We start from the raw sequence: 26268 nt of genomic DNA, 5'->3' as shown, positions 1-26268 counted from the left end.
TTGTAAAGGTTATATGAAAGTTTAAGCCTAAACTGAACATCCCGTTCTTTTTTCATATCTCAGAACTCAGCAGCTTTCATTTTTATCTTTTGTCTGCTTCTTTTCAATGTGAAAAGAAAAAGAAAAAATATAAATCATGCAAGAATGTTCAATCCTGGGGTATACAAAAAGGATAGTCTTATCGTGTTGTTCAATGAATTTATTCTGCAGTACTACAATCGCTTACTGAGCGGCTAATGTAATTGGTTCTTTAGATCCAGCCAATCACATTAAATTGCTACTTAGCCGCTTAGGCCCAGTTCCATAACTCACAGTTAACTCTTAATCGAGGTTCTAACTTATTCATTGTCTTTTTCCAATTCTAGAATAGATGAAAAACAAATTGAATCTCGTTTAAGAGTTGTGGAACCATGAATTGTGGAACTGGGTCTTAGTGAGCGACTGTAGTACTAAATGCATCCAATTCCGCGTGCGGAACGAGATCGGCCTGAGGTAACTCGAGAGACAGCCAGGTAAAAGGAGAGGAGATTGTGCGAGCTGCCTTATCGGCGGTCTCCGGAGCGTGGGCGTTGCATCACCTGTTTGCATTGCACCTGCTGCAGGGGAAATTGTTGATCGTCGCGAGTGCCGTATTATCTGAGGAGCTCTCCAAGTGTCTTAACAGATAACACAGGTTTTCTCGAAGGTAAACGTGGTATTCGAGGAGGCGATACTCTTCGATCGATTTGCATTCGATCTCCTCTTCGCGAAACATCGTCGAGTTATTAATAATATCTTTGACTATAGAAATTGAAAATAAAGCACGTTTTGAAAATATCAAGCATGCAAAAACACTCCTCAGTCCTCAGAGAATTCCAAGAGAATTTCAGCAGAAACAGTTAAATTGTGTCAAGATGCTCGATAATAAAGAAAATAAGCATATCTCTTTATGTAGTTTTAGATATTTTTCTGCATTTTTATTATAGTAGAGGATCCTACGCAAAACAGATTTTTAAAGGATGTCCTGAAGACATCTCTATATCCTTTGAATATCTCTTGGAGAAAGTATGTTATATATATATATATATTCTCAGGATATCTCTTGGATAAAGTATTTATATTGTATGGGATGTAGCAAACTTCTAGACTCAAATGTTTCAGTGACTCTGGATCTGACGATAATCCAAACATAGGGACGCCGACAACGATCTTGGTAGCACATTGCAAACAACGAGGGCTGAAACGTAGAAGAGGCGGATTGTTAACGATGCACGAGTTTACGTGGGTTTGTTTGCGTAGCGAAGAATCGTATGTGCCGGCTCCACAAGGCGAAGATCTCCGCCAGGGGTGCTTCACATGGGCGTCAAAGGTCACATTCTCGGAAGGAGGCGGAGACGTCTAGGAAAAAATCTTCATTCGATGGTGAAACATTTTCATTATTGAATATACGATTTTATTCCGGACGTACAATACTTTTTCAAATACAAAGGACAATACAAAGAATAACAAGAACATATATATATATATCTGATATATAGCTTATGATATACAAAAATATTTTCTCGATTCTCTTAATATTTTCTGATTAGGTTTATTTTTTTATGCCACTTTTTTGTTGCCACTGGACTACAACTAGAATTAAAACTACGTTAGAGCTGTACTGAAACTTTCCTTTTCACTTTCATCAAATTTCAAAGTTTCCTTAGAAACTTTCCAATTATTTCGATTATAATCTTAGGCGAGAGTTTTTAATTCAATTGATCAATGAATTAAAAAATCGTCATCTCTTTTTTCAATTGAGCCTTACGTTTCTGGAAGATAATATTAGGTGTTGGAATTAATTCGTAGCGTTTTACAAGTGATGGGAAGTACTTTCATTAATGTATTTTTTAATGCTCATGTGAAATAAATAACATTCTTTCATTAAAAAACGCTACGAATTAATTCCAACACCTAATATTTTTGGTTCACCCTTATCAGCAGAAATTAAAAATATCCTCGAAGAGAACGCGTCCCTTTTTGCTGGCGCCTATGGATTAGCCTGCGACTATTTGTCGGTCCCGTTGCCCTATAATCGTACGGTACACAGATAATGGTTTGGGTTAAGGGACGCCATGTCGGGCTGGCACTGAGGGAGGCGATGAAGAGAAAAAGAGAAAAGTAAGAAAGGGAGAAATCAGAGAGGAAGACGTGTATACTCGTCGCCAGCAGCGGCGCCGGGGCCGGGTACCAAAGCCTCTTTCATAAAACATAGCCCCGATAGTTTCGGAGGGCCGATACCTTCGTGATGATGGGAGATGATCGACGGACGGCAATCGGGACGATCCTTTCGCCGGCTCACGAATCACGTTGGCTCGGCCAAGTCCCATTATCCGGCTGGCCCTCAGCTATGAAACGATTCGCATTTGGTTTCGGCTACGCGCCGCAGAATCGTGATCTAATTACGCGAACGATAATTTTGCGGCGCGCGCTGCAGCATCAGTTACCACCGGATTGATGCCTTGTTTGTTATGGCGATGGGGCCCAGGAATTTCCCCGCGGGCCCCGACGACGCGGTGTATTACGATCGATTTCCTCTCAACAGAGAGAGAGAGAGAATAGAAACACGTTTAAAACAATTTCTAAAGCCACTTAATCCTCGAACGAATCATCGAACACGGAGAAAAATATAAAGTTTATGCATTGGAATTTTAGTAAATTTTGTGGAATTGACAGGTCCATATTGGGAGATACGCGTCCATTTATTTAAAATTTACTTCATTTTTCTGGTAAAAGAGCGATCGTCGTGCGGTCACATTGTAAGGTACTTTTTACATTTTGTAGAGTACATTTTATGCTGCAATTTGTTACTATTTCTTAGTCTATTAATTACCATACATTTTAATTTACTTTATCAACGAGTATTTTTTACCTTAACAAAATTGACTTTATTGCGCGGCAAGAAGTGTGTAAAGTCTTGAGGGTTTGCAGTTTTGAGAATAATATGATTTACTTTATACTGCAAAGTAATAATCATTTAAATGGTTTCACTATAATTGTAATATACTTTTGATCTTATATATCTCCGGCATTTCTTACTTTCAGGCAAGTAAAATTTGTCATACGTTTGGCAAAAATAGCTAGGACATCTTTACTAGACTTGTAAGACTATCCATTTTTCTCCGTGAAGTTTGATAAATCGAAAGCGATTTCAAAAATATATTGATCTCGTTTAAACTTCTGCGTACCAAAATTCATTGAAATGAAGCGTATTGCGATCAAACATTTTCCAAGATTATTTGCAAAACTCACGACGATGAAAATAACGAAACGGTTCTCCTTCGTTTCGAAAAAGCATTCAAGCATGTCAAAAAGTTTTGAAAAGCGATCAGAAGGATCCGAAAAACGACAATATATGCGTCAATCTTTAATGCGTCAATACTTTTTAAACTTTGAAAAATGTTATCGCGATCAAATAGATTTACTCGCTAATCACAGTAATGCGAATCGTCATGCTTAACACAAAATTAATTAACACAAATGGTGGTGGTACGATAAATGAATGGTTGCTAGAGACAGAGGCAGAGGCAGAGACAGAGACCGCACGGGCGGTAATTTCAACGCTCGCTAACGACGATACCCCGGCTAAGACAAGGAGCATAGCATAACACATAACACATAATGCATAAGAAAATGAACCAATCAAAATCCTTTATTTCCTTCCATGAAATAAAGAACTCTGGTTGATTCAATTTATTATGTCTCATGCGTTATGCGTTACGCAAGAGTCTGTACTCTCCGTTTAACCCCGAGTGTTGGATCACTCATAACTGACATAACGCGGCTTCAACGGCGTTAAACCTGAAAGCGATTTTTCGCGAACGGCTTCGTTTCATTACCTAAACGCATCCATGCCACGAAATAGATCGAGCAGGCGGGTACAGAAACCAAAATGCGAGCGATGGGTTGAACAGGGAGGAAGGGGAGACCGCGCGGATGGCGACAGCCGGCTGGCAGAGCCACGTCGTCGCCGTCGAACGAACGACGACGTCGACGACGACGACGACGACGACGACGACGAAACGACGGCTGCTCTCTCCCGGCTGCAGACAAACAAAAGAGAGAAAGAGAAAAGGAGAGGGAGAGGGACAGAGAGAAAGAGACAGTCAGGCGCCGATTCGAGCGACCGGCCGGCGCTAACCTCGACGCCAAGCGTGGAGCGGCGTCGCTGACGTCGTCGTTGCCGCCATCAGGCCGGCCGACGGCGACGACGACGAAGATGATGTCGACGACGACGGCGACGGCGACGGCGACGACGACGGCCAATGCAAGAATACTTCTTCTGGCACCACCACGACGCACGGGGGTGAGACGAGCGTTGCTCGTCGGACGCCGCCAAGACCGGACGCCTCGCCTCGCCTCGCCTTGCCTCGTCTTGTCCTTTATTCTCAGCCCCCTCTGTTTCTGTTTATCTTTCACGATGCACTTAGGGTCCATCCCTATTCGGTATTGTCATCTGAAATCCCCGATTCTTAGAAGTGTCGACAGTGCCTATCGCGCCCTATACGAGGATAATTGAAGGAGGAGGCTGATACTATCTGTCCGAGTATAGTTGGTTGTAAATTAAGAGGGATTGTTTTTCTTCAAGTTTTTCGCACACTTTGGTCTTATTACATTGGGTACAACGAATTAGATTTATTAATAAATCAGGAGAAAGCTTTATCTAATTAAATAAGAGAAATCCTATATTTGGTCAAGCAGTTAAGTCTTATTGCTTAAATATTTCTATATGAATTTATGTACATTTTTTATTCTGCGCCCCGAAGTCTTTTTCGATTTTGAAATGCAATCGTGAGCAGAATTGGAGTAGTAAATACCACTTGTTATTATAAATTGACAAACAATTTCATAATTTTTGACGCTAATAAGCATCTTTATAAAAATAATCTAATGTTAACGAGAATCTTTAAATCCGCGAAATAATTTATCGCGAAAAAATTTCTTATTATTGTATTATATTAAAAGAGAAGATTTAATCTAAGTACAACACGATTACTTTTGAAAATGTTATATTCTCTGACGATTTAAAATAATTTTTGAAAAAAATTAGTGAAACTTTAGATAGTCTGGGGAAATTTTTCCTTTAAATTGTCAGATAAAAAAATATTCATATTATTAATAGCACATAGCGCGAATATATCTTCTCCGCACAAGAAGCAAATCTATAGCGCCGCTTATAATTTCCTTCAAATGGCAATCCTATAATTTCCCGTTGATCCCGCGTAGTTTACAGCGCGGAAAGCAGGGGGAAAATCCCGGTGATCGCAATCGGCACCAACGTTCCTACATACAGCACGATAACTCATTTTTTTTTTCGAGGTCGGTATAGACGGCGCCTCGTGTAGATAGAAAGAGAGACATCCCTTCCCGCCCTGGGAGTACACCCGCCGTTTTAACCCATGCCAGAACGCCTACCCCCGGCAACATCCGCGGAAAGTAGTAGAAGCGGCTGGCACCCGCATAGCGGAGGCGGGACAGGGAAAGGACTACGACGGCTCCAGCGTGGGGCGCCAAGTGTTTTGATGCTTGTTATGCGAAGGGGAGCTTGATAAACAACGGGACGGAGAACGGAGCTGGTGCCGGACGGACCGAATCATCACCGTCGCGCTCCGTCCTCACCCCCCCCCCTCCTCCCCCTTCTCGACTGGAACGGACGTCCGACCGACTGGCTGCACCCGTGTCATTACGAAAGAATTGATATCCTGACACACTACGGCGTCATTCCGTTTTTCTAACTTGTTGTCCCGAACACTGGCGTCCCGAGCGGAAAGACGGCCGTCGTTAGCGGCGATGCCGGGGGCGCCGCCGACGCGGCTTCCGAATGTACGTGTGATCGGAAATTTCCGGTTACAGCGCGCAAACCGAAATTAAAATCAATCGTTGCTTTTAATGCTAGGAATAAATGACTAATCAGCTACTAATATTTTAATATTAATCAAACACTTTGATAATATTACAAACTTCGTAAAAATCTTTAAAGAAAATCTTTTAAGAAAAACGTGCCCTTTACTACAAAAAGTATATGTCTTTCTATTTAATTATATTGGATTTTAATTCGTGAAAAAGAATATCGTCTTAAAAATTGGTATTATTTCTGACAGAGAGAAACGTGCTCTTCGTTATCCGCGTTCCTTTCTTGCGATCCGCGAAGAGAGTGAAGAGGCTTGAGTGCGTATACTGGACGGAAATAGAGCTCAGCTTCGCGGGTAAGCAACGCGACGAAAACGAGAATGGTACCGATGTTTACTCGCTTCCCGCTATTAAGACGCAGGAAATCGCGCTCACGCGTCACAAACGCCCGTTTAATTCGCACGTCGTAAAGTACCTCGGTTTCGAATCGGGAATCATCTCAAATGTCACCGGAATCGAATCGCATCGCGACTCGTAGACGTCAGGAAGAGAAAGAACCGGCGCCTCGTACTCTGACAGCAAAAATATTGAATAGATCATAAAACAACTGTCTTCTCAATTCGAAAATATAAAATGTGTGGTACGAAATTAATCTTCATTAGATAAAAACAAAGAGCTGAAATGTCATGCATACGATTTTTCAGAAACAATAATTTCTGAATGCGCGATTTGTAATTATCGCGATATCTATAGGTAAGCCTTAAACATTTAAGAAATTCAATTATAGTCGATTATATAATTATTATTGTAATAATTCTTGTCGAATATCTGTACTTTTCATGTAACACTGTTTGATAAAGAACTGTTCGTTAAAAAATATAATCACGAACGTTGATTGTCACGAACGCATTATCTACTAAAAAGAATGATTTTGATAAAATATCTAAAAATTTAAGATACAGATTTGAAATAATTTTGTTGGACCATCAAAACACTTACGTAGGAATCTCAAGCATGCTACAAAAAATTTTAATATTCTGACAATCAGTATCCTACAAAATTATTTATCTAAATTTTTAGATGCTTCAACAAAATTTTCCTTTTCATATAGATACCAGTTGCTTTCTGAGACTAAGTTTTGCGACTTAAATGCGGCTCTAATTGGTTTATGACAAAGAATAATTAAAGTTGGGCTCTTGAAATAAAAATTAAACAATGAATGAAAACACGGGCAATTAAGAGCCTAAATTCGCAATAATTGGAACGATTATATCAACATATATTTCTCAGTACGTTCGGTATTTGTTATACATATGTAGTACTGAGAAATATATGTTGATATAATCGCTCCAATTACTGCGAATTTAAGCTCTTAATTGCCCGTGTTTTCATTTATCGTTTAACGGTTTATGACATTTTAAGATTGCATTTTAAGATAGTCTCAAATATAAGAACCGATTATGAACACTGGCCTTTCTTTTGTTTAAAATCTCAAGTTCGAATGCTCTTATTTCTCATATTTGACTGCGATTGGCCAATTTCAAACAGCTTAAAGCTTACTAACTCTTGTATGTTGTAGACACCGCGTATTACATAATTGGATGCAGATTGCGAGAATACGGTGTATATCCAATTCCACAAGTTTCTGGCTGATCACGGTAAGTAGCCGATGGTCTTCCGACTCTTCGGCGCGACATCGTCCTCATCTTCATCGTCGCAGTCGCCGTCGGCGCTGCAAATGACATTGTTTATCCGCCGTGGGAGCAAGAAGAGTCGCCAGAACTATGTATATACGAGAATCGTTGTCGGTCGTTTGGCTTGACTCGGTCAAGCACCCTGGTGTGTACCAGCGGCCTCCGACGTTCTCGTTGGTCATGCAAGCGCGCCAGAAACTACCCCCGCTCGTGTCGGACGCCACGACTCTCCGATCGTCGCGCGCACGTACGTCGCACGTACAAAGGCGACGGTAACATCGTCTTCGTCGTCGTCCTCGCCGTTGCCGTTCGTACGTGTGTACATCGGCATCAGGGGGGGAAGGAGGGAGGGGGGGAGGTGTATCCCGAATGGCGTCAGGAGCCGCGTCGCCACGTTACTGACGCGCCGCCGCTCCGCTCGCCGTGTCGCCGCGGATTCGCGCCGCGCCAAGCCGCGTCGCGCCACTCCGCGCTGGCCGCCCTTAGGCGAATAGACGACGACGGTCGACAGGCCCGCAGGCAGGGGTGGCGAGCAGAGAGATCGTGGCGGTAGTTCTGGCTCCAGTCGTCCGCGTATTGCATGGCGCGCCCTGGTGTACCTGCTATACATATTGTGCGACTGCCGGCCGGCACCGCGACCAGTCGACGCTCGACGATCGGAGAGTCGAGTCTGCTACTGGCGTGTTGCCGATCGCGCGAGATTCTGCTATCGTCTTCCTTATCGTCTGTCTTGGGCCCACCGTATGAAATACGTAGGGAGTTTTTCATCCATCGGGACCACGCGCTTTAAATCCAAAAATAAGGTTTTGTCACTTTTACGACGATTTATAAATGGTCATTACGAGTCGGTCAGTCGAAACCTAAATTCAAAACCTTGTAGTGGGAATTTCTCTTTTTCCATCTTTTTATTCAGATTTATTTATAGACAGATATTAAGTTGCACTTTTTAGTACCGACGCGGAGATTACAGTTTCATGGATTTTATTGGAAAATATGAACAATCGAATATGCATAGAATAAATTAATTTGTCGGGAATGAATTGTAAAAAAAAAAAAATTATTTGTTTCTTATTAGAGCTGTACTCTAGTCATGAATTATGCGCTAAGAGTTTATTTCTGTACAACTCGTAATGCTTTCACGTGATTTCCGATTCAACGTGGGAAACGTATCGACATATGTGTTTCAGATACGTGTGCCTCGTTAAAGCGATGGGATAAAGAACACGCATAAAATTCAGCGACACGTTTTACGCGGGATCTTCCCTTGGAGATCTCGTAATTGGCGGCGTTTTGTACGCCGGCGTAGCACGTGCGCAGTATTTCAGCCAATAGCGGAAAGTCTGTAACAGGTAAGAGATAACGTGTGAGTTTGGCGATGTGAGTTTACGAAAATATCAAGGGACAAATTTTCTGGAGCGAAGATATTGTATCGTTAAAGGAGGGTACGACAGAAAATAAAATTTGTGCACTTTTCTATCCTCTCTCTCTCTCTCTCTCTCTCTCTCTCTCTCTCTCTCTCTAAAATCCAAAAGAATGAATTTATGAGATATATTTTAAAAAAAGGCAACGCTATGAATGAACGTAGAGGATTATAAGACTGTTTGACTGAAGAAGAAACGTGGACGTTAAAACGAGGAAAGCTTGTACGTAGAGAGATAAATGTACCTGTATATTGTATTTGGGAGAAGATAATTATACCGGGAAGATCGCATCATTCGCATCTCTCTACCTTACTTACATAAGAACCGCCGAATAAATTAACATTGCCTCAACAATGTCGGATTTCAAATCCGTTTGGTATCGCGCGCGGTTGCGTCAGTTTGCGATTGCGGAATGCGTCTCGAAGGCAGAGCGATGTAATCATTACCTGCATACTTTCCGTTAATTGGCGAATGCCATGAGTGGCAGGTGTAAATATAGCAATGCCGCAACGCGATTTGTAAATATCGCCGCCTCGGAAGAATCAATTTTCTCCCTATTATCTATGCTGCGATGACTGCTGTATTTAGACTTGGCATGTGCAAATTTATACGTCTTGAAGGCTTCCGAAACTCTCCTAGGTTCAACGTTCGAACTTGGTCCTTTTTTCGTTCTCAGTTCCGAAAATTGGACAGGTAGTTGATTCATACATTTAAGACTGTTTTAAGTACAATTTTAAGATATCATAAATCAATGGATGCCGGAGGCCGGTAGTCTTATATTTAAGATAGTCTTAAGTACAATCTTAAGATGTTATGAATCAATCAGAGAGCTGTATTAGCATCTTAAAACCTAAGACGGTCTTAAAATAAAAACGGACTATGAATATCGGTCTTGGTTCTTCATTATCTTCTTGCTCGTAGATATTTTATCTCTTTTTCTCATCGGTCACATTTTTTTTTCCGTCTTCGTTTAAACACTATCGGCACGACGTGCTTAGCGATGCGCCGTGCATCGTCGGCATGAAAATCGCCGATGGAGGCAACGGTTGGAAGATTAGATTCGCCGCGGTATAATTTCGTATGCGCGCGCCTCAACGTGATGCACGGTATCATCTTCTCCTTCTACTTTTCTTCCTTTCTCTCTTCCTCTATTACGTGCATCTTTCAGGCGGCTCTGGTGCCGGTGCGCGAATAAAGGTAGCATCGTTTTCGCCGGGCGGCGGTTTCACGCGATATACGCTTCGGCCGAGAACGGCGGCGGCGGCGGCGGCGATGGCGAGCGAAACGAGTCCGAGTTCATTCGCGTACGGGTTACAGCGGGGACCAAAGAGGTACGGATGCTGACGCGACGTTGGGTTGGAGCACCGAAGAAGAGAAGAGCGGAAGGGGGAGATAGAGAGAGAAACGTGGGGAACGGCAGCGGGGAACGGAGGGAAGCAGCCGGGACGGACAGGCGCCTACGGCGCGGATCCAAGTGGCGCCAGCACTAACGTAAGCGTTAGCGCCGGTCGCACGCGCGTCCGGACCCGGCCGATATCATCCAGGAAGTTGCAGGCCGCACCTGTCCCGTCATACCTCTCCTCCTTTACCCGCCTCGCGCCCGTCGCCCGTCGCCCGTCGCCCGTCGCTTTTACTGGCAGCACGTTCTCGCGCCCGCCGAGACAACGTCGACGCAGGTGTTCCGTCAGGCGGTTTTCGCGTCGCGTCGAAACGAAGACTTCCGGTGGGGGGGGGGGGGCAGCCTCGTATCCCGGCACGAAAAAAAAAGAGGTGCATGATCGAGCACCGTGTATCCGTCCGATTATGGAGAGATTGTTGCGTACTCGCATACGACGATAAAAAAGAATCCCGATAACCATTAAAAATAAAGCATTATTTGTTACTCGTTATAACTAAGACACGGGAAAAGTTTCAATGTTTTGAGAAGATATAAAAAAATATCGTACGTAAAAAGATTAACAAGGTAAAGCTCGTTCTCGGTAAAAGCAATTAAGGATATCGTTTATAGATCATTTTATATATGCACTTAATTGTTATTGTATACATTTTCATGTCGTATTTCTGTCCTTCTATTCCGCGAGACGCGGATTAACTCGAGTTACATATCATCGCAGCGATTTAAACACGTATTTCCTCGTGGCAACCACCGGCAGAAATATCTCGGCGATACGGACAGACGGAGGCGAGCCGGTACCAGTGGGTTTCCACGCCCGTGTACACGCCTGTGTCCCTCGTTTTTATGGAACAATCGTTAATCGTATGCGCGACCAGTTGATCGAATATATTTAAATCCAATGAGGAGTTAAGTAGGAACACGGCGCCAGCGATGCAGACGATTACGTACCCGAGTCCGTCGAGCGTGCAATGCGTCGCGTCGCCCGGAGGTGCCATGCCGGCCGACCGGGTTTTTCCATTTGCAAACGGACGTCGTTAATGCCAGCCGAATTTCCATAACCGGCAAAAAGAGCAGAAGAGAGAGAGGGGCGAGGGAAGGGAAGGAAAGAGAGAGAGAGAGAGAGAGAGTTCATGTGCTGTCTGACTGACAGGTGCACAAAACGTTGTTAGCAGCGAGCGTGAACAATGGGGCGCCGTCTTGGTCGACTGCTTTTTGTTCTCCTTTGTAAATCTGCCGTCAATTACAATGGGCATTCATTCCTTCTTTTTTGTTTCTCACTTGCAAATATAACGCAAATGAGCTATTCGATACTGCTGATAAGACTGATTACCACTCGCGCAAGAATGCTGAATTATAACTTTAATCGATTAGAGCCACGCGCGTTTTCTTTATACGGAATAATATGTTTTTATATTTTATAAAAACCGTTTATCTCGCCCATTTAAGCATTTCTGTAAATATAAAATAATTTGTTATTAAGTTGTAAACGTCTATCTAAACTTTCCGTGATGTTCCTCGTCCGTTTTCGGATAATGAATGAATAATAAATATAAATACAAATTGAATGAAAGCTACTTTTTTGATATTTATCGAGAAATGAATAAACACTTTCTAAAACTTTTAAAGTGAACTTTTAAAGTGAACTCTGAAGAGTGAAATCTTATTCCCAGAGATTGAAAATTGAGTATTCTTCGAAATTGACTCAATTTTCGATCTTTAAAATGAAATTTGATTCCAAAGAATTTAAAAAGTTTCATTCGATTTGAATGAATATTTTTGTGAATATGATTATGAATATTTTTGATTCATCCTTTATTTGCATCCTTTATCTATAATTTGCAAGCGTAGAATAATTTCAAATCTGTAAAAACAATAAATTTTGACAGAGGAATAACATTCAGGTTTTATAAGTTTTTTTTTTAATAGGATTCATACTTTCTTGTTGCATTCAATTTCTTAATTAAAATTATGTTCAAGAAAATGTACATTTATGAAGAAATATAAAAACAATAACATACGCGATAATAGAACCATCATTATCACACTTGTATTTTTTTCCACATCCAACTAAAGATTACAGATTTTATAAAAACAAGATTTAACAATGTATTATTATCTAATCACTTAGAATTATCAAAGTGTTGATCATAGTTAAGGGACAATGGTTAGGTTAGGTTTTTTAATGGAGTTTTCTTTTTTATATTTTGTTTGAATGTTTAAATGAATATATATGTGTGTGTGTGTGTGTGTGTATGTACTCGTAAAATAATCATAATATTTTTATGAATGAAAGTTTTTGAAAATTTTTGAATGAATATATTTTTTTAACGTAAAAATTTCGAGCAAGTAGAGTTTGTATATATATATATATATAGAGCTTAATTAGAAATTTTTATTTCATCAAACACACTAACAGAAACACTCGTTCGCGCGACGCACAATGATAAACAGCTAGAAGCCTCGAATGATTGGTCATCCCCGACATACGTTCCAACACGTCGGTCCATCGGGGAGGTTACTGAAAAAGATTCCGCGCCGGCCCCAAGAATAGCCCGAAACGTCTTCGCGCTTCGCGGAAGATGAATTATAGCGGAATCGTGAGCAGGTCCGCTCATCTTGTCGCCGCTTCGAAGAACGACGACGATCGCTCTCCCGCGGAATTTGGAGCGTTGACATCGGCGCCTCCACGGAGTAGAGTTAAACACTTGAGTCCGACATGCCGGGCCAAAAAAATTACGCCGCATTCGGTCAAGTAAAATTAACGTAAAAAACGTCAGGTCATCCTGACAGCAAAGAAGCACGAAACGCAAAGACAACGAATGAAAGATAACGGTGAAATCGTCACTCGTTCTTCTTTCCATTGAAATTAAAACATTATATTGTAGATCACATATGTACATTACAATAGCAAAGAAATTAAAAGTAAAGTGACCTCTAGACAGTTATATATATTTTGGACAATATTATTGATGTTTATAATAGAATAATTGTAAAATTCAATATTGTTACCAAAAAAATGTAACAATATTATCGTTACAGTTATAAAAAAAAAGAATGCCGTTCCAGTGTCTGTAACAGTAACGGCGTTACAAATAACGAGTTACTTCCAATTCCTGTGGGAAGCTTCTATACTTCTCGCTCTGTACTCGCCTTTCATACTCGTATTCGTAATCATTAAGGCGCAAAAATGCGACGACTAAAAATGTTTTTCCATGCAAGAGAGGCCGCTCCCTCGTTGCGAGCGGCGTGACAACGTCAGCGCGTCGTCAATCATACTCCTCTGTCTCTCGGCGCGAGCGGCGGCGCCGAGTATTCTCGGAAAGTCTCTAGGAGAATTCACTTGACGCGTTTTTCTCACTTTTCGCGTGATCTTTCTATTAGTCTCGACGTCGCGTAAATTCAAATTAGCTATTCATTACGGCGACCTGAGATGTCGCGGCGTGAGCTTCACGGCTACTCGTCGCAAATGTTTATCCTATCTAGCGCGTCGTTATTTTTTTCAAGTTCGCGAGGCGCAATTAATGCATGTCGCGATTAACCGACGCGATACGCAGAATTTCAAGTGTCTAGTCGCACTCGGGCGGTTAACGAGTAACGAGTGTGCGCGTGTGTTAATCTTGCGCGAAGTGGAAAAGCACGTCGTTTACCAACGATAATTGACGGAAGGCAGTTTACCGGACGTTCATTAATAATCCTCTTCGACGCAGCCGTGCAACGACAAGTACACGAGCATTGCGAGCGAGAACTTCGTCGAAACGAAAGGTGACATGGCAACCTTTCGGGAGGAGAGGACGGTTCTTGTCTTATTCTATTTACGCGAGCCGGACATTCCTATCATGCTGCATTGTTTTAACAGGCGCCGGTGCTTATACGCCGACGTCTCCAAGCGATTCATGTGTGGCGACGTACATTTTAAGAACATTCTACGCAACTTTACGTTAATAATATTCAATCGGTAGACATATTTAAACAATTATAATTAATTCTTTGAGAACACAGAGAGTAATCTTTAAAGACACTGTCAATACTTTCATTGTAATTTCTGGTAAATTTACATTTGTAAAAAATAAATAAAATACAATCCGGTAAGATGGTAAAAATTCGTTATTAAAGTTTTGACAAGTAGATATACTAGAATTTTTTCAATTTTTTATATAATCCAATTTTTATATAATATGATGATTATACACACAATGTTAATTATTGTAAAATTCTTTAATATCATTGGTCTTGCCTTTAGTTCTTCACCGGATCTAAATGTATAAATCAACTGCGTTTTTCTGAACGCAGTTGATTAAATAGTCATAAAACTATCTGATGTTTGTTCAAATATCGAAATAATATCTCAAGCTTAATAATAATACGGTTATTTAGGAGTTTTACATTTCGCAGATTTACATTTCGAAAGCTAATTCTTTCATTCAAGTGAAATATTTCGACGAGACATATTACATCAACGTTTCGTCTGATGCATAGCACAACGGTCGTCCATCCGGCGGTGCCATCGGTGCGATATGTCAAGAATGGCGCCATGTCCCGCGGAGTGGCGAGCATGCAAGTAATTTTCGCGTTTGGAAATAGAACGAAATAAAAGTACGATTTCGCGCGATCCTAGGTCCGCTGCTTTGCGTCCAGGCTTAAATCTTGCAGTGGCTCGCATGATCGTACCGTTGGATAATATTGTAATTATAACGACAACGAGTATATCCTAAGTTAAATTAATTTGCGCATATTAAATGATATACAAATATTCATGTTCTTGAAAAGTCATGACACTTGATCTTTCGTACGCAAATTTCGATGCTGCAATTAATTAAAAATCTACTTTTACTTTATAAAAATCAAACTTTTGAAATGTACAATGCGCGTGCACAAGATGATCATTCAAAATTACGACATCTGCTAGAAGAAGGTCTTCATTTATTTTCCTTATTTCCGCAAAATCTATTTGCCAGAGTAAATACAGAATTACTGAAGAGACGCCTTGTATTCTCGAGTCGGAATAATTCGTGCATCTCGTTATGGATATATGAACACTCTTCACCCTGTCGTCCTCTTTCTCCTTCTCCTCTCTTGTTCCCTGTTTCTTTCTTATCGTTCGAGCTAAACGAATACTTTTTGTTCCCAACATCCGTATACCTTGGGCTATAAGGGCCGCCTTGATCGACATTTAATTGGGCCGAGACATCCAGGCACCGAGAAACGCAGACGGCCCTGAAGAGTTTACTAAAAGAGCTTTACCAGCCGGAAGGGAGAGCGAGGGGAATTTACTCTCCGGGCGAGGAACGAGAGCACAAGAGATGTGGTACGAAGGAAGAGGAAGGTAAAGACGGAAAGAGATGAAAGACAGAGAAGGAGAGAGAGATTGCGTTCGTGAGGAGGCCAGGCGTCTGATTACTAGCCAACACACGCAGGACGCCAGACATACATAACTAAATAACTTCCTAAATTCTATATCATTTTGGAGCAGACTCCGACGGGTGAAATAACGTGTCTAGACCCACGTCGCGACTCGTTGCGAAAGAGAGATAGAGAGGGTTAGCAGCGACAGGTTCACGTCGGAGTCTGGCAAATGTGATTTCTGTCACTGCTCGCCACGATTCGTTCCGTCCTAGTCGATTAAAGGTAAAAAGAAAATATATGATTATACGTACATACATATGTACATATATTATCGTGTTGTTACAACGATATAACTCGAGAAACAAAATTGTTCAGAAAATTAATTTCAATATTCTAAGTATTAATTGATTTCAATATTCTGAGTATTAATTAATTTCAATATTCTATAATATAAGTATTAAAATTAATTTTGAAACGCAATTTAATGTGGCAAAATGTTCTTTTAAACTGTTCTTTACGCTTTTTTTCTTTATGTTACCATTCTTTTTCTGAAAGCAATTAAAATAATGAATTTTTAATTATGTCATTGTTATAGCAAGTGAACGATATATTTTCTTTTTATATCTGTTTATATTTTTATTCTTTATACACTATACTTTATTCTATATACACACTTTCCTTTCATACATATGTCCTCTAATTTTTAATTTATCAATCCCACAAAATGCCGCATTATTATTTGTTTGTTTATCTGAAATAATCTGTTCTACGAACCATTTCATGCTATCTATCTTCTGTCGCATTCATTACCAACGTTTTAAGGAAATTTATCGAATCATAGTTTCTAGTTAATTTTTTGTGACTCGCGAGATCTCGTGTAAAGTGCAAATTATGGCGACGAGAATATCTAATCTCATGTTTTTAAGGTAGCCGACATATCAAATTGGAACGCCATAAATGGCTTCGTTACTTTTACTTTTATTATGTGATTTATAAATCGTGTGACTTCCGTTGAATTGCAGACCTTCAATCGGTCGTATATATATATATATATATATATATATATATATATATATATATATATATATATATACATATATGTTTGGCAGGAACACTTTATGTTCGCTCAAGAATTCCAATTTTAATACAGGTTTGACACAATCTCATTTCTCTAAACGTCGCTACCGGGCAGCTTCGAAATATGGACATCGAAATATCGGAAGAAACATAATGACACTTCGAGAAGGAGCCCGACGTGTCACGCTACGTTACGACGGGGGCGTTTTGATCATTAGAAAAACGAAATTACAGGCTCCCGTAACCATAAAACCGTCGCCGAGACGAAGGCTATACGCGACCTATTACAAAATTACGTTCACGGGATCGTGCGAAGCGAGTTTCTAAAATTAGAAAATTTATGAGCGACGATCCTTTCGGTTCTACGTGAACCGAATGGTATGCCATTCGCGATCCTTTTTTAGCATTTCGACCTGCAACTATTCGGCCTCGTTCTCGTATTGGTTGGCACAGCAATCCCAATTAAATATGTCGCGATATTTTTCTCTTGGTAACGTACATAAATTGCAAGATTTGTATATACACGCGCTATTAAGTGACTGATTAGACAACGATACCGATGTAACGATAAAAATATAGTGCGATCTTTCCATCTATCTTTGCGGCCAAAATTTTTCCCAGGTCCATCTTGATCCACTTCGATTGCAGACGTAAGTCTTTTACTTCCGAAAGTTAAGTCTTAAACAGGTTTCGTTGGCAGTGAAAAGTAATTATTTGTTACAACAACGACATTCTCAAATTAATATTATGTAGTTGATTGCAGAAAAAAATGGAAAGAAAGAAAAAAGAGAAAAAGATATTTTAAAAGAATATACTTTTATTCCTCTAGTTATTATGTCAGAATTGTATTTTAAGATTAATATTTCAAAATTTTTATGTTTCAAAACATTCAGATTTATTTTCTGAAAACTTTGTTTTCAAAGTTGTGTCATTGTTGTAGCAAATGAATGATAGTAAATACATGGGTAATAAAACGAAATATATAATAAATTTGTGTTGCAGATTAAGCTTCTATATTAATGAACGCGGTCAATGTGATCTACAAAATTTGGTAAGTACGTAAGTTGTCATTTATTATAAAAAAAATTCTTTTTTCCTTCTAATAGTTATAACTTCAACATAATTTATTCTCTATCTTTTGCTAAATCCTAAAACTAGAAAAAGATATTAAAAGTAAGTTAAACTGTATCAAGTAAGTTAAACCGATTTTATTTTAAAGTTAATCTACATTGGTAAAAATGGACATAAAAGAAAAGTATAACTGTCACTTTTATTACTTCGGAAGACGGGAAACTTCCGCTATTATTTATATATTTCGTTTCCGCGATTACTTTTACGTTGCGAGAGATGCTTTGCGTCGCATGGCAGCTTGAAAAACAGCGCGCAACGACGCGCGTTCTCCAAAAATTCGTAGCCGGCGCGTCGCGACGCGCCGCGCCGCGGCGTCTCCCAGTCGTTTCCTTTGTCATTCGATATAGCGCGGTGTTTCTTTGTGTTCGCCGGTGAGTGGGGCATCTCCTTCGCGTGCGATATCGTGACTAAAATTCGTCCTGGAATGTTGACCCCGGAGGTGGAACGCAGCGCGGCGACTGGCGCTGACAAGACGCCGACGTTGCGCGGAGACGCCGGCGTCAGTCTACTCTTCGGCGACGACGGCGACCAGTGGCCTTACATTTTCGCTTTACGTCGCCTCGTACACGGAAAGGACGGAAGTATTTTTCACTCAAGTATTATCCGTCTACCAATTTGAGAGTTCTACATAATCATTTTGGACTACCGAAATAATTATATAGGACGTTCAAATTGGTTGGTACAATATCACAATTTTTTGCAACATTTTTCAACATCAAGGAGATCTCGAAGTCGTCTGTTTTATTGACTCAACAGGACTTCCATACATACGATTTACATGTCATTGACACATTTTTATATATTAATGTTGCACGCATACAAAGTTTCTAAATTTTCTAAGTAACTAATCTTTTATATTATCCAAACCTAATTCTAAGAACTCAACATTTGTTTACGTGATATCTAGTAGAAATCAAGTCTGTTTTTACAAGTGCTTTATAACACTTGTATATAAAGCAAATATTATTACGAGTCGATGCCAGAGTAACGAAACTATAAATTTCCAACTTTTTTTCGGTATAAAGTCAATCGATTTTAAGTACACTATCGTTTATGCTTTAATTGTGGAAAAGAATTTTTTAATCTTAGTGTGTAGGCAGTTAAAAAAAATCTGTAATGTAAACAATCGTATTCGATCAATAAAAATATACGACTTTAGGATCCCCTTAAGATTCCTACGTAACTATTTTGATGGTCTAATAAAATTATCTTCGAATCTGTATCTACCTAAATTTTTAGAACTTCAGCAAAAATTTTTAAAACTTCGTTCTTTCCTTCCCCGTTTACCCACGATCGCCTAATTCTGCTCGCCCTCTTACGTGTAGAAAAGCTTCGACTGTTTTCGTTGAAACGTAAACACGTAAATAAATCGCGACGTAATTCCTAAGCGGCTACATTTAGTTTACGCAAAACTATGTAAATAAATAGAGCCGTAAAATTATTTAGCATATTTGAAGACAATTTCAAATCCAGACGTGATTCGCGCGAGGTGATTCATGTATTTGCATAACGCCGTAAAAGTTCCAATTCGAATTTAAGTGGAAAGAGGTTGGCGGCGGCGCTTCGGCTTCGCCGAGATTCGCGTGGCCTACGTGCCTCGATTCCGCGAGGCGCCGTCGCGCCGTCGCGCCGAAGCGAGCGAGAGAGACGCCAGAGTCCTCAGCGCCGCTACTCGGGTGACCGTAGCGCTAGTAGCGCTACCGCAGACGCCATGTTTGACGGTCTCTCTTTCGCTCTTGTGTGTTTAGTACGCTACGGTCGGTGTATCGGCGCGCCGTCGGGAGAGGATAGGACAGGACGGACGGAACGGACGGTGCCGGGACGAGCCGAGCCGTCGAAGCGGTGAGACGCGGAGAAGGGGAAGGATCGGTCGAGTAGCGGAGTAGAGACGTGTGGAAGAGGGGCGACGACGGCCGGTGGCGGTGGAGATCGGTGCGCGCGTTCATGACGGAGAACCTCGTGCGTGCCTGCCAGTCGCGTTGCCGAGCTTAGCCGAGCCGGAGTCCGGAACGATTGCGTGCGCCGCGGTCGGTCGTGTGCAACAGTTCGTCCCGTTCGCCAACGTTGAAACGATTCGTCGCGCGAGCGATCGAAAAAGAAGGAGCAAGAGGACGGTGGACGAAAAGTCAAATTGTGGAAAGGAGCCAAACTCGGTAACATCGCTGATCATCGGAGAAGCGCCGTTCTCTCTGTGGCGCCATACATACGACCTCTCTCGCCCTCTCCATCGAGTTTACACTTTACACGTCCAGATCCCGTCTCGTCGTGTGCGCCGGTTTCTCCAACCGCCCCCCTTCTCTCTGGAGGGTCTTTCTTTCCTTCCTCCCCTTCCCTCCCCTCACCCCCTTTCCTCCCCTTCGTCGTTCGCGCTCGCTCTCTCGTACTTTAAACCGCGAGTGTTGCCCGCGCTGTATCCCGCGGGAGCCAGCGATTTCAAGAATGTGACAGTGCGTGTCCTCACGGTTGGACGGTTGGACGGAAGTGGTGCATCGAGCGAGGAGCAGGGGACAGTGACGGTGGAGCAGCGGCGATGATGGATGTCGGGAACCGTCGTCGCGGCGTCGTGTCACGGTGAAAGAGCACAGCGACCCGTGGAAACGAAGAGATAGAAGAAGAAGAAGGGAGAAGAAAGACGGACGATGCGAGCGGAAAATGTCACTCGGTGATACGCGCGCACGGATGACGGGGAGTGATCGACGGAGCGACGGTCACGAGTCTGAGGTTGTTAGAGTGTCGCCGCGGCGGCGGTGGTGGTGGTGGCAGCGACGGTCGTCGTCGTCGTCGTCGTCATCGTCGCTACGTGGTGCCGCCGACGCGGTGGTGCCGGCATTGGCGACGGCACGGGCGCCGGGTCACCGGGAACGACGTTATCGCGTCTCTCCGCAGCCGCGGGCATCATCGAAATCGGACTCCTTCTGCCGCTCGACGACTACGTCGTTGTCGTTGTCGTCGCGCTACTTATTGTCGCTGCGTCAACAGCTGGCGAGAATCGCGGCGAGCACCTCCTGAAGAGGGATTTTTTTTCGCGACGCGACGTCGCGCCGGGATATACTATATACACCATCTCTCGTAAAGTGCATACGTATATCGTACACTTATACACACACACACACACAAACGTACACGCCCGCCGGGTCGCGAGGTTAAGGCACCGCGTCGCCCTCGATACGCGACGGCCGAGGAAAGTAAAGGCCGGGTGTCGTGCGTGCGCCGACCGATTCGTTTCGTGCTCACCCTCTCTCGTCCCCATCCCCCACCTCTCTTCTCACCGCATCGCCTTTCCCCTCCCCTCCCTCTCCCTTCACGCCTGGTCTCTTCTTTCTCCTCTCTCTTTCTGTCATATATGTGACGAATAAGAAGCGTGTACGACCATCTATCAGTAGCAGCGCGCTCGTTCGTCGGTGGTAAAGCTTCGCCGGTGACGGTGACGGTATTGTGTGCATGCGTGCGTACACGCGTACGTGCGTGCCGCGTGGTGCGTCTTATAAAACGTCGTCGGACGACGACGTCCACTGGTGTCCGCGATGCCGACAGTGCCTCGCGTACACGGCTGTCGTACAGATTGCCCGCGAGGATACCACGAGATGTCCGTTGACGATCTGATCGAGGACACGTGAGCTGAAAAGTGTCGAGCTACGAGAGAAGAGAACGAGAAGTAAATGAGAGTTCAAGGTCAGCCGGCACTGCTGTTGGACCCGAACTCGTTTACACGGCCAAAAAAACTTATCCGGAGGAGAAGGCGGACCGTTCCTCGCCGTCGCTCGTTGGAAGTCGGAAATATCACCGGCGGAGAAACGCACACTTGGTCGCCAGCCGGTCGGAGAGAGGACAGAAGAGAGAGAGAGAAAGATAGAGAAGAATCGGAGCTCCGCCGTTGTGGACTGTCACACTATTTCGGGACCGTGATCCAAAGTGCGCGTGGGCACAAATAAGTATACACGCGAGCGTCGCCACTGTGTTGTGTATGTGTGTGTATGTGAGAGAGTGAGGGCTCCATCGTCTGTGATTTTTTCGTGTGCGTCGGAGAGGTGTTTTCCGTTGACAGTGCGTATTTGATGCTCGCTGAAGGGAAGAAAGGAAAAGAAGAAGAAGAAGAAGAAGAAAAAGAGGAGGAAGGAGACCTCGCGGAGAAGGGTGCTCGAAGAGGAAGGTCGCGGCAGCTTGCCTGCTTGCTTGCGACCGACCGCGTGCAAGAGTGCGCGTGTGTGAGTGCGAGGGTGTTATCCAGTCCCCTCCCCCCGGTCGTTGGGGGGTCTCCTATTGTTTTCCTACGGCGGCTACGTTGAAAAGGACTGGCCACCAAATGCGCGTACCGCAAATCCTGTTTCATGTTGATGTTCTGGAGCAAACGGACGGTGCTCACTAGACGTCTGCTAAAGGCCAAGGTCCGTGGGGAGCATGAAACCGAGTGTGAAGCTCAAGAGGATTCATCGTCACGTACGTTTCATCGCACGAGCAGCAGCAACGCGAGCGGCGCCGCCGCCGGCTACGACAACACGGGCAGTAACAACAACAAAGCGACAACGACGGGCCGACAAGTGAGCAGGGTTACGGCGCGAGGACCAACGTTGTCAGGGAGCGGCGCGGGGGCAGGAGGAGGAGGAGGAGGAGGAGGAGGTGGTGGTGGTAGTAGTGGTGGTGGTGGTGGTGGTGGAGCGGTGGTCTACGGGGGACGCAACACCGCGGCCAGCAGGTTGCATCAGGGCTGTTGCGGCGGTGATACGAGTCAGGATGACGATGAAGAGCAACAGCAGCAGCAGCAACAACAGCTGCAACAGCAGCAGGATCCCGGTCGGTTGCTGAGGTGTAAGGAACTCCTCAAGTCGCTCAAGGAGAATCAACTGGAGATGCTGCTCACCGCCGTCGAGAGCTACGGCGCCGACCTAAGCTCTTGCGTTCTCGTGCCGCGTCAGGTCGAGGATTATCCGTACGATCAGCAGCACGAACAGCAACAATATCACGGCAGCAGGCCGCATCGTCATCATACCCGTCATTTTCATCAGCGCCGTTATCGTCAGTATCGGCATCACCGCTCCAGCAGGCATCATCGCTCGTCCTCCGTCGAGGACGATCAGGAGAGTTGCTGCTCCGCGTCGGAGGATTCCTCCTCTGCGTCGCCGATGAGATCGGCGAGAAACGGTAGCAGTGCCGTCGTGCCGATGAGAGGATCAGCGGTCGAGAGAAGCACCGGCGCTCCGTACGACCCGCACCTCCTTTGTTGCCAGATCTGGCGGTGGCCGGATCTCGAGCACTCCTCGGAGCTTAAGAGACTACCTATATGTCATTCCGCTAAAGATCCCGTATACATATGCTGCAACCCTTATCACTGGAGCCGACTCTGCAGACCCGGTAAGCGAAACGTCCTTGCTTTCTTTCTTCTCTTGTACACGGATAAACGGAGAAACATTCGGAGTAAATTAATATACTTTAAAATTCTAGTAAATTTTGAAACGAAATTGGCAGATCCGTATAAAAAGATATAATAAACTTAACCGACTAGAATTTCCGAAATGTACGAATTACGTAATTAATAATTTAATATATATTTCAACGTTATATATGCTAAAATTTTTACGGTATTAAAATAATTTTTGATTGATTTAGTTAAAATTGATGTAGAGAAAGATATTATTTAAAATAAGTATGAAATAACGTATTGTTAAATTTTAATTATTATATTGAAATTATTATACTAAAATCATTTGATAATTGAATGTGAAACTACATTTGTGGAAAATAAGTAAAAAACGAGTTACATTAGCATACACGTCATTTTCGGGGACTTTTCGCACAATATCGTTTAACGTTTATCGAACACGTCTAGTCGGCGCCATCGGTGTCTAAATGACGGAATAATTTGACGTCGTAACTGGCTACATTATAAGGCCACAAACTGAGCGCTAATCGTCACCTGTTCGATGCTAACAAGCTTAAAGGCTCAGGCTAGTGTAAAACAGAATTTATTAACGGTAGGCCGATGTCTATCTGCTTACATTCAAAATATAGACAAATATAGGCAATACGTACAAGAGAAAGGATCGTAGTACTAATAGTTTTCCATCGCCGAGAAAGCCGAACAGGTGAATGAGAAATAGAAACACCTGTTACTTCCATAACAGATAAAAAATGTCGTCGTAAAATCACAAGATAAAATTCTGCAAGATTGGCGCTCATCGATATCAATAGATTTTTATAATATAAAATATTAACAACATAATAGTTGTATACGCATAAAGTGACGCTTAATAATGGGTGAAACTTAATATCAACTTTCGTATTATTAAAAGTAAATTATGGTATTGTCATAAATTTTTGATTAAAAAAAATAATTTAAACAATAAGAATCTTATTAAAAATAATTTAGTTAAAATTAAAAAATAATTTAGTTTGAAATATAAATATCGAAATATATATACAAAAAAAAAACGATTTTGCTGAAATATTAGTAAACAAATATATAAATATTAGAAAATATTTAGAAATTTAATTATAAAATACAGATCTGAAAATAATTATTAAAATAATTATTTTCTAGACTCACGCATAATGTAATATGATAAAAAAAAATTAATGTTGGAAATATTTTAATATTTTAGCAATTAATCATCTAATTACTGATAGTTTAACAAATTATTTTTAGATCTGTGTATCCAGTTAAATTTTTAAACGCTTTAGTAAAACTGTATATTCTTTTCGGGTACTCTTTGAAAAAAAATTCATTCTTCTATTCAAATGCTAACGGTGTTGACAGGTAGACATTTAAATCTGATAGACGTCAATCTTTTCTTTTTTCGAGTGCGCTTTTGTCGCTTAGAGTTTATGCTAGGTTAACCTTATAACATAACGTTCTAACAGTTATAAATGGTCAAACCAAGAGATTATTTTGCCTATTTTAGCTTTCCCACAAATCTAAATTTGTCATGCCTGGCAAGAGTTTTTTCTGTAAAATACAAAGAAACGAGACGGATGTGCTCAAAAGGAATTCATTCATCAATACTTGACGGTGGGAAAGCGAGAACCAACAATGAGTCATCGGTAAACTGTACAAGCTTGTGTATTCCTGAGGAAACTTAACGAAGAAAATATCGCAAATATAATTACCATTTAAGAAAATATTTCAATGAGGTTCGAGTAATTATCGTTTTTTGTTATCTTTTGTTGTTTCATAATATAATGATACTATATTTTACATATTTAATTTAAACGTCGGCTTTTGAAATTCTTCAAAGACACCTTTTTGGAATGATGTCTTTATAAATAGATAATAACTCCTAATTTGACACACGTCTTCACTATTTATGTCGATATTCGTCACGTTTAAAGAAATTGTAGAATTTAGAAACCTTATGACTCGTCGTTATCTCGGGTCCGTCGCCTGCCTTGTTCAGTGACGTGACTTTGTCCGCAAAAAAGCGTCGCGTCCTATAAAGCGGGCGGGAACGAGAGAGGAAGCGAACGAGCAGGCGCCAGCAAAATGCGCCTTTACGTAACCCCGACGATCGTTTAACCCGTCGCCATCGCCGCCATCAAGCCGAACGAATTCGATCGTGCGAACCGCGGCGATACGGCACTTCAGTAAGTACATCGAGTTTCGATGAAAGAAAATTATATCGAAACGTGTCGATCGGAATAATATAAAATTGAAAAGAAGAATAATTGCTTTCTAGATATTTTAAATATAATGTATACATTTAACATTTAACATTTAATTATATTCTCAAATACTTTTTCGCTACAATTTACAAAATATATTTGAATATTTGCTAATTCTTCGGCAGTCTTAATTAAGTGAAAAATTGAATTCGATTATTTTTCTCACGTTCAACTGTGATTGATCAATTTTTTTAGTTTAAAAGTTTTTAGCTTAAGGTTAGATAATGGCTTTTTATTATAGAAAACTCATTAAATTCTTCGGTAAATATTCGAATATATTTTGTAAATTACAGCAAAAAAAGTACTTAAAAATATACCTTTTAAATTTTGAATATTTTGAAGGAGAAAGCCTACGAAAATCGTTGAAGCTCGTTTTGCCGAACGGACAAAAGTTATACAATATCGGAAGTTACGTCCAATACCGCGAAATTATGTTTTTTAGTTTAATTTTAACTCGCGCTTCTTGGACACACCGTACGTGTGCACTCGCACTCGGGCATCAGACGGCACGCCCTAGATTATAAATAGAAAACTTTATATAATAAATATTCTATAACAACAAGTTTAATCCGTATAAGATTAACGAGCGTTAATCGGCGGCGGGGACCACGCCTCGAGAACGTATTTATAATATTTCTCATAATCGGATAGGAAGATTCATGTACATATGCCACGTAAGTCGATA

At 41.9% G+C, this 26268-nt stretch overlaps 1 protein-coding gene and 1 long non-coding RNA gene across 3 annotated transcripts in view; both read left to right on the top strand.

Moving 5' to 3' along the window:
* The first annotated feature begins 37 nt into the window (after positions 1-37).
* Positions 38-22012, top strand: LOC147908624 (uncharacterized). 2 transcript variants are annotated; one of them, XR_015546095.1, is made up of 4 exons: positions 38-1401; positions 7448-8365; positions 8750-8911; positions 17802-18354. It is a non-coding gene; the product is annotated as an uncharacterized LOC147908624 (long non-coding RNA). The 2 variants fall into 2 exon arrangements; XR_015546094.1 differs by lacking the exons at positions 38-1401; positions 7448-8365; positions 8750-8911 and adding exons at positions 12092-15702; positions 19679-22012 and having other exon boundaries at positions 17802-17850.
* A 119-nt stretch (positions 22013-22131) lies between these two features.
* Positions 22132-26268, top strand: part of Dad (Daughters against dpp) — a 55648-nt gene continuing 51511 nt past the window's right edge. Inside the window, exon 1 of the mRNA XM_011062478.2 lies at positions 22132-23279. Coding sequence (XP_011060780.2) covers positions 22259-23279 — 1021 coding nt within the window. The 5' untranslated portion in view covers positions 22132-22258. The remainder of the gene's footprint in view (positions 23280-26268) is intronic.

The sequence above is a fragment of the Acromyrmex echinatior genome, chromosome 9, assembly GCF_024713525.1.
Source record: "Acromyrmex echinatior isolate Ae372 chromosome 9, ASM2471352v2, whole genome shotgun sequence".
Lineage (NCBI taxonomy): Eukaryota > Metazoa > Arthropoda > Insecta > Hymenoptera > Formicidae > Acromyrmex > Acromyrmex echinatior.
Note: the sequence above shows the minus strand (reverse complement) of the source record. Positions and strands in the feature narration are given on the sequence as shown.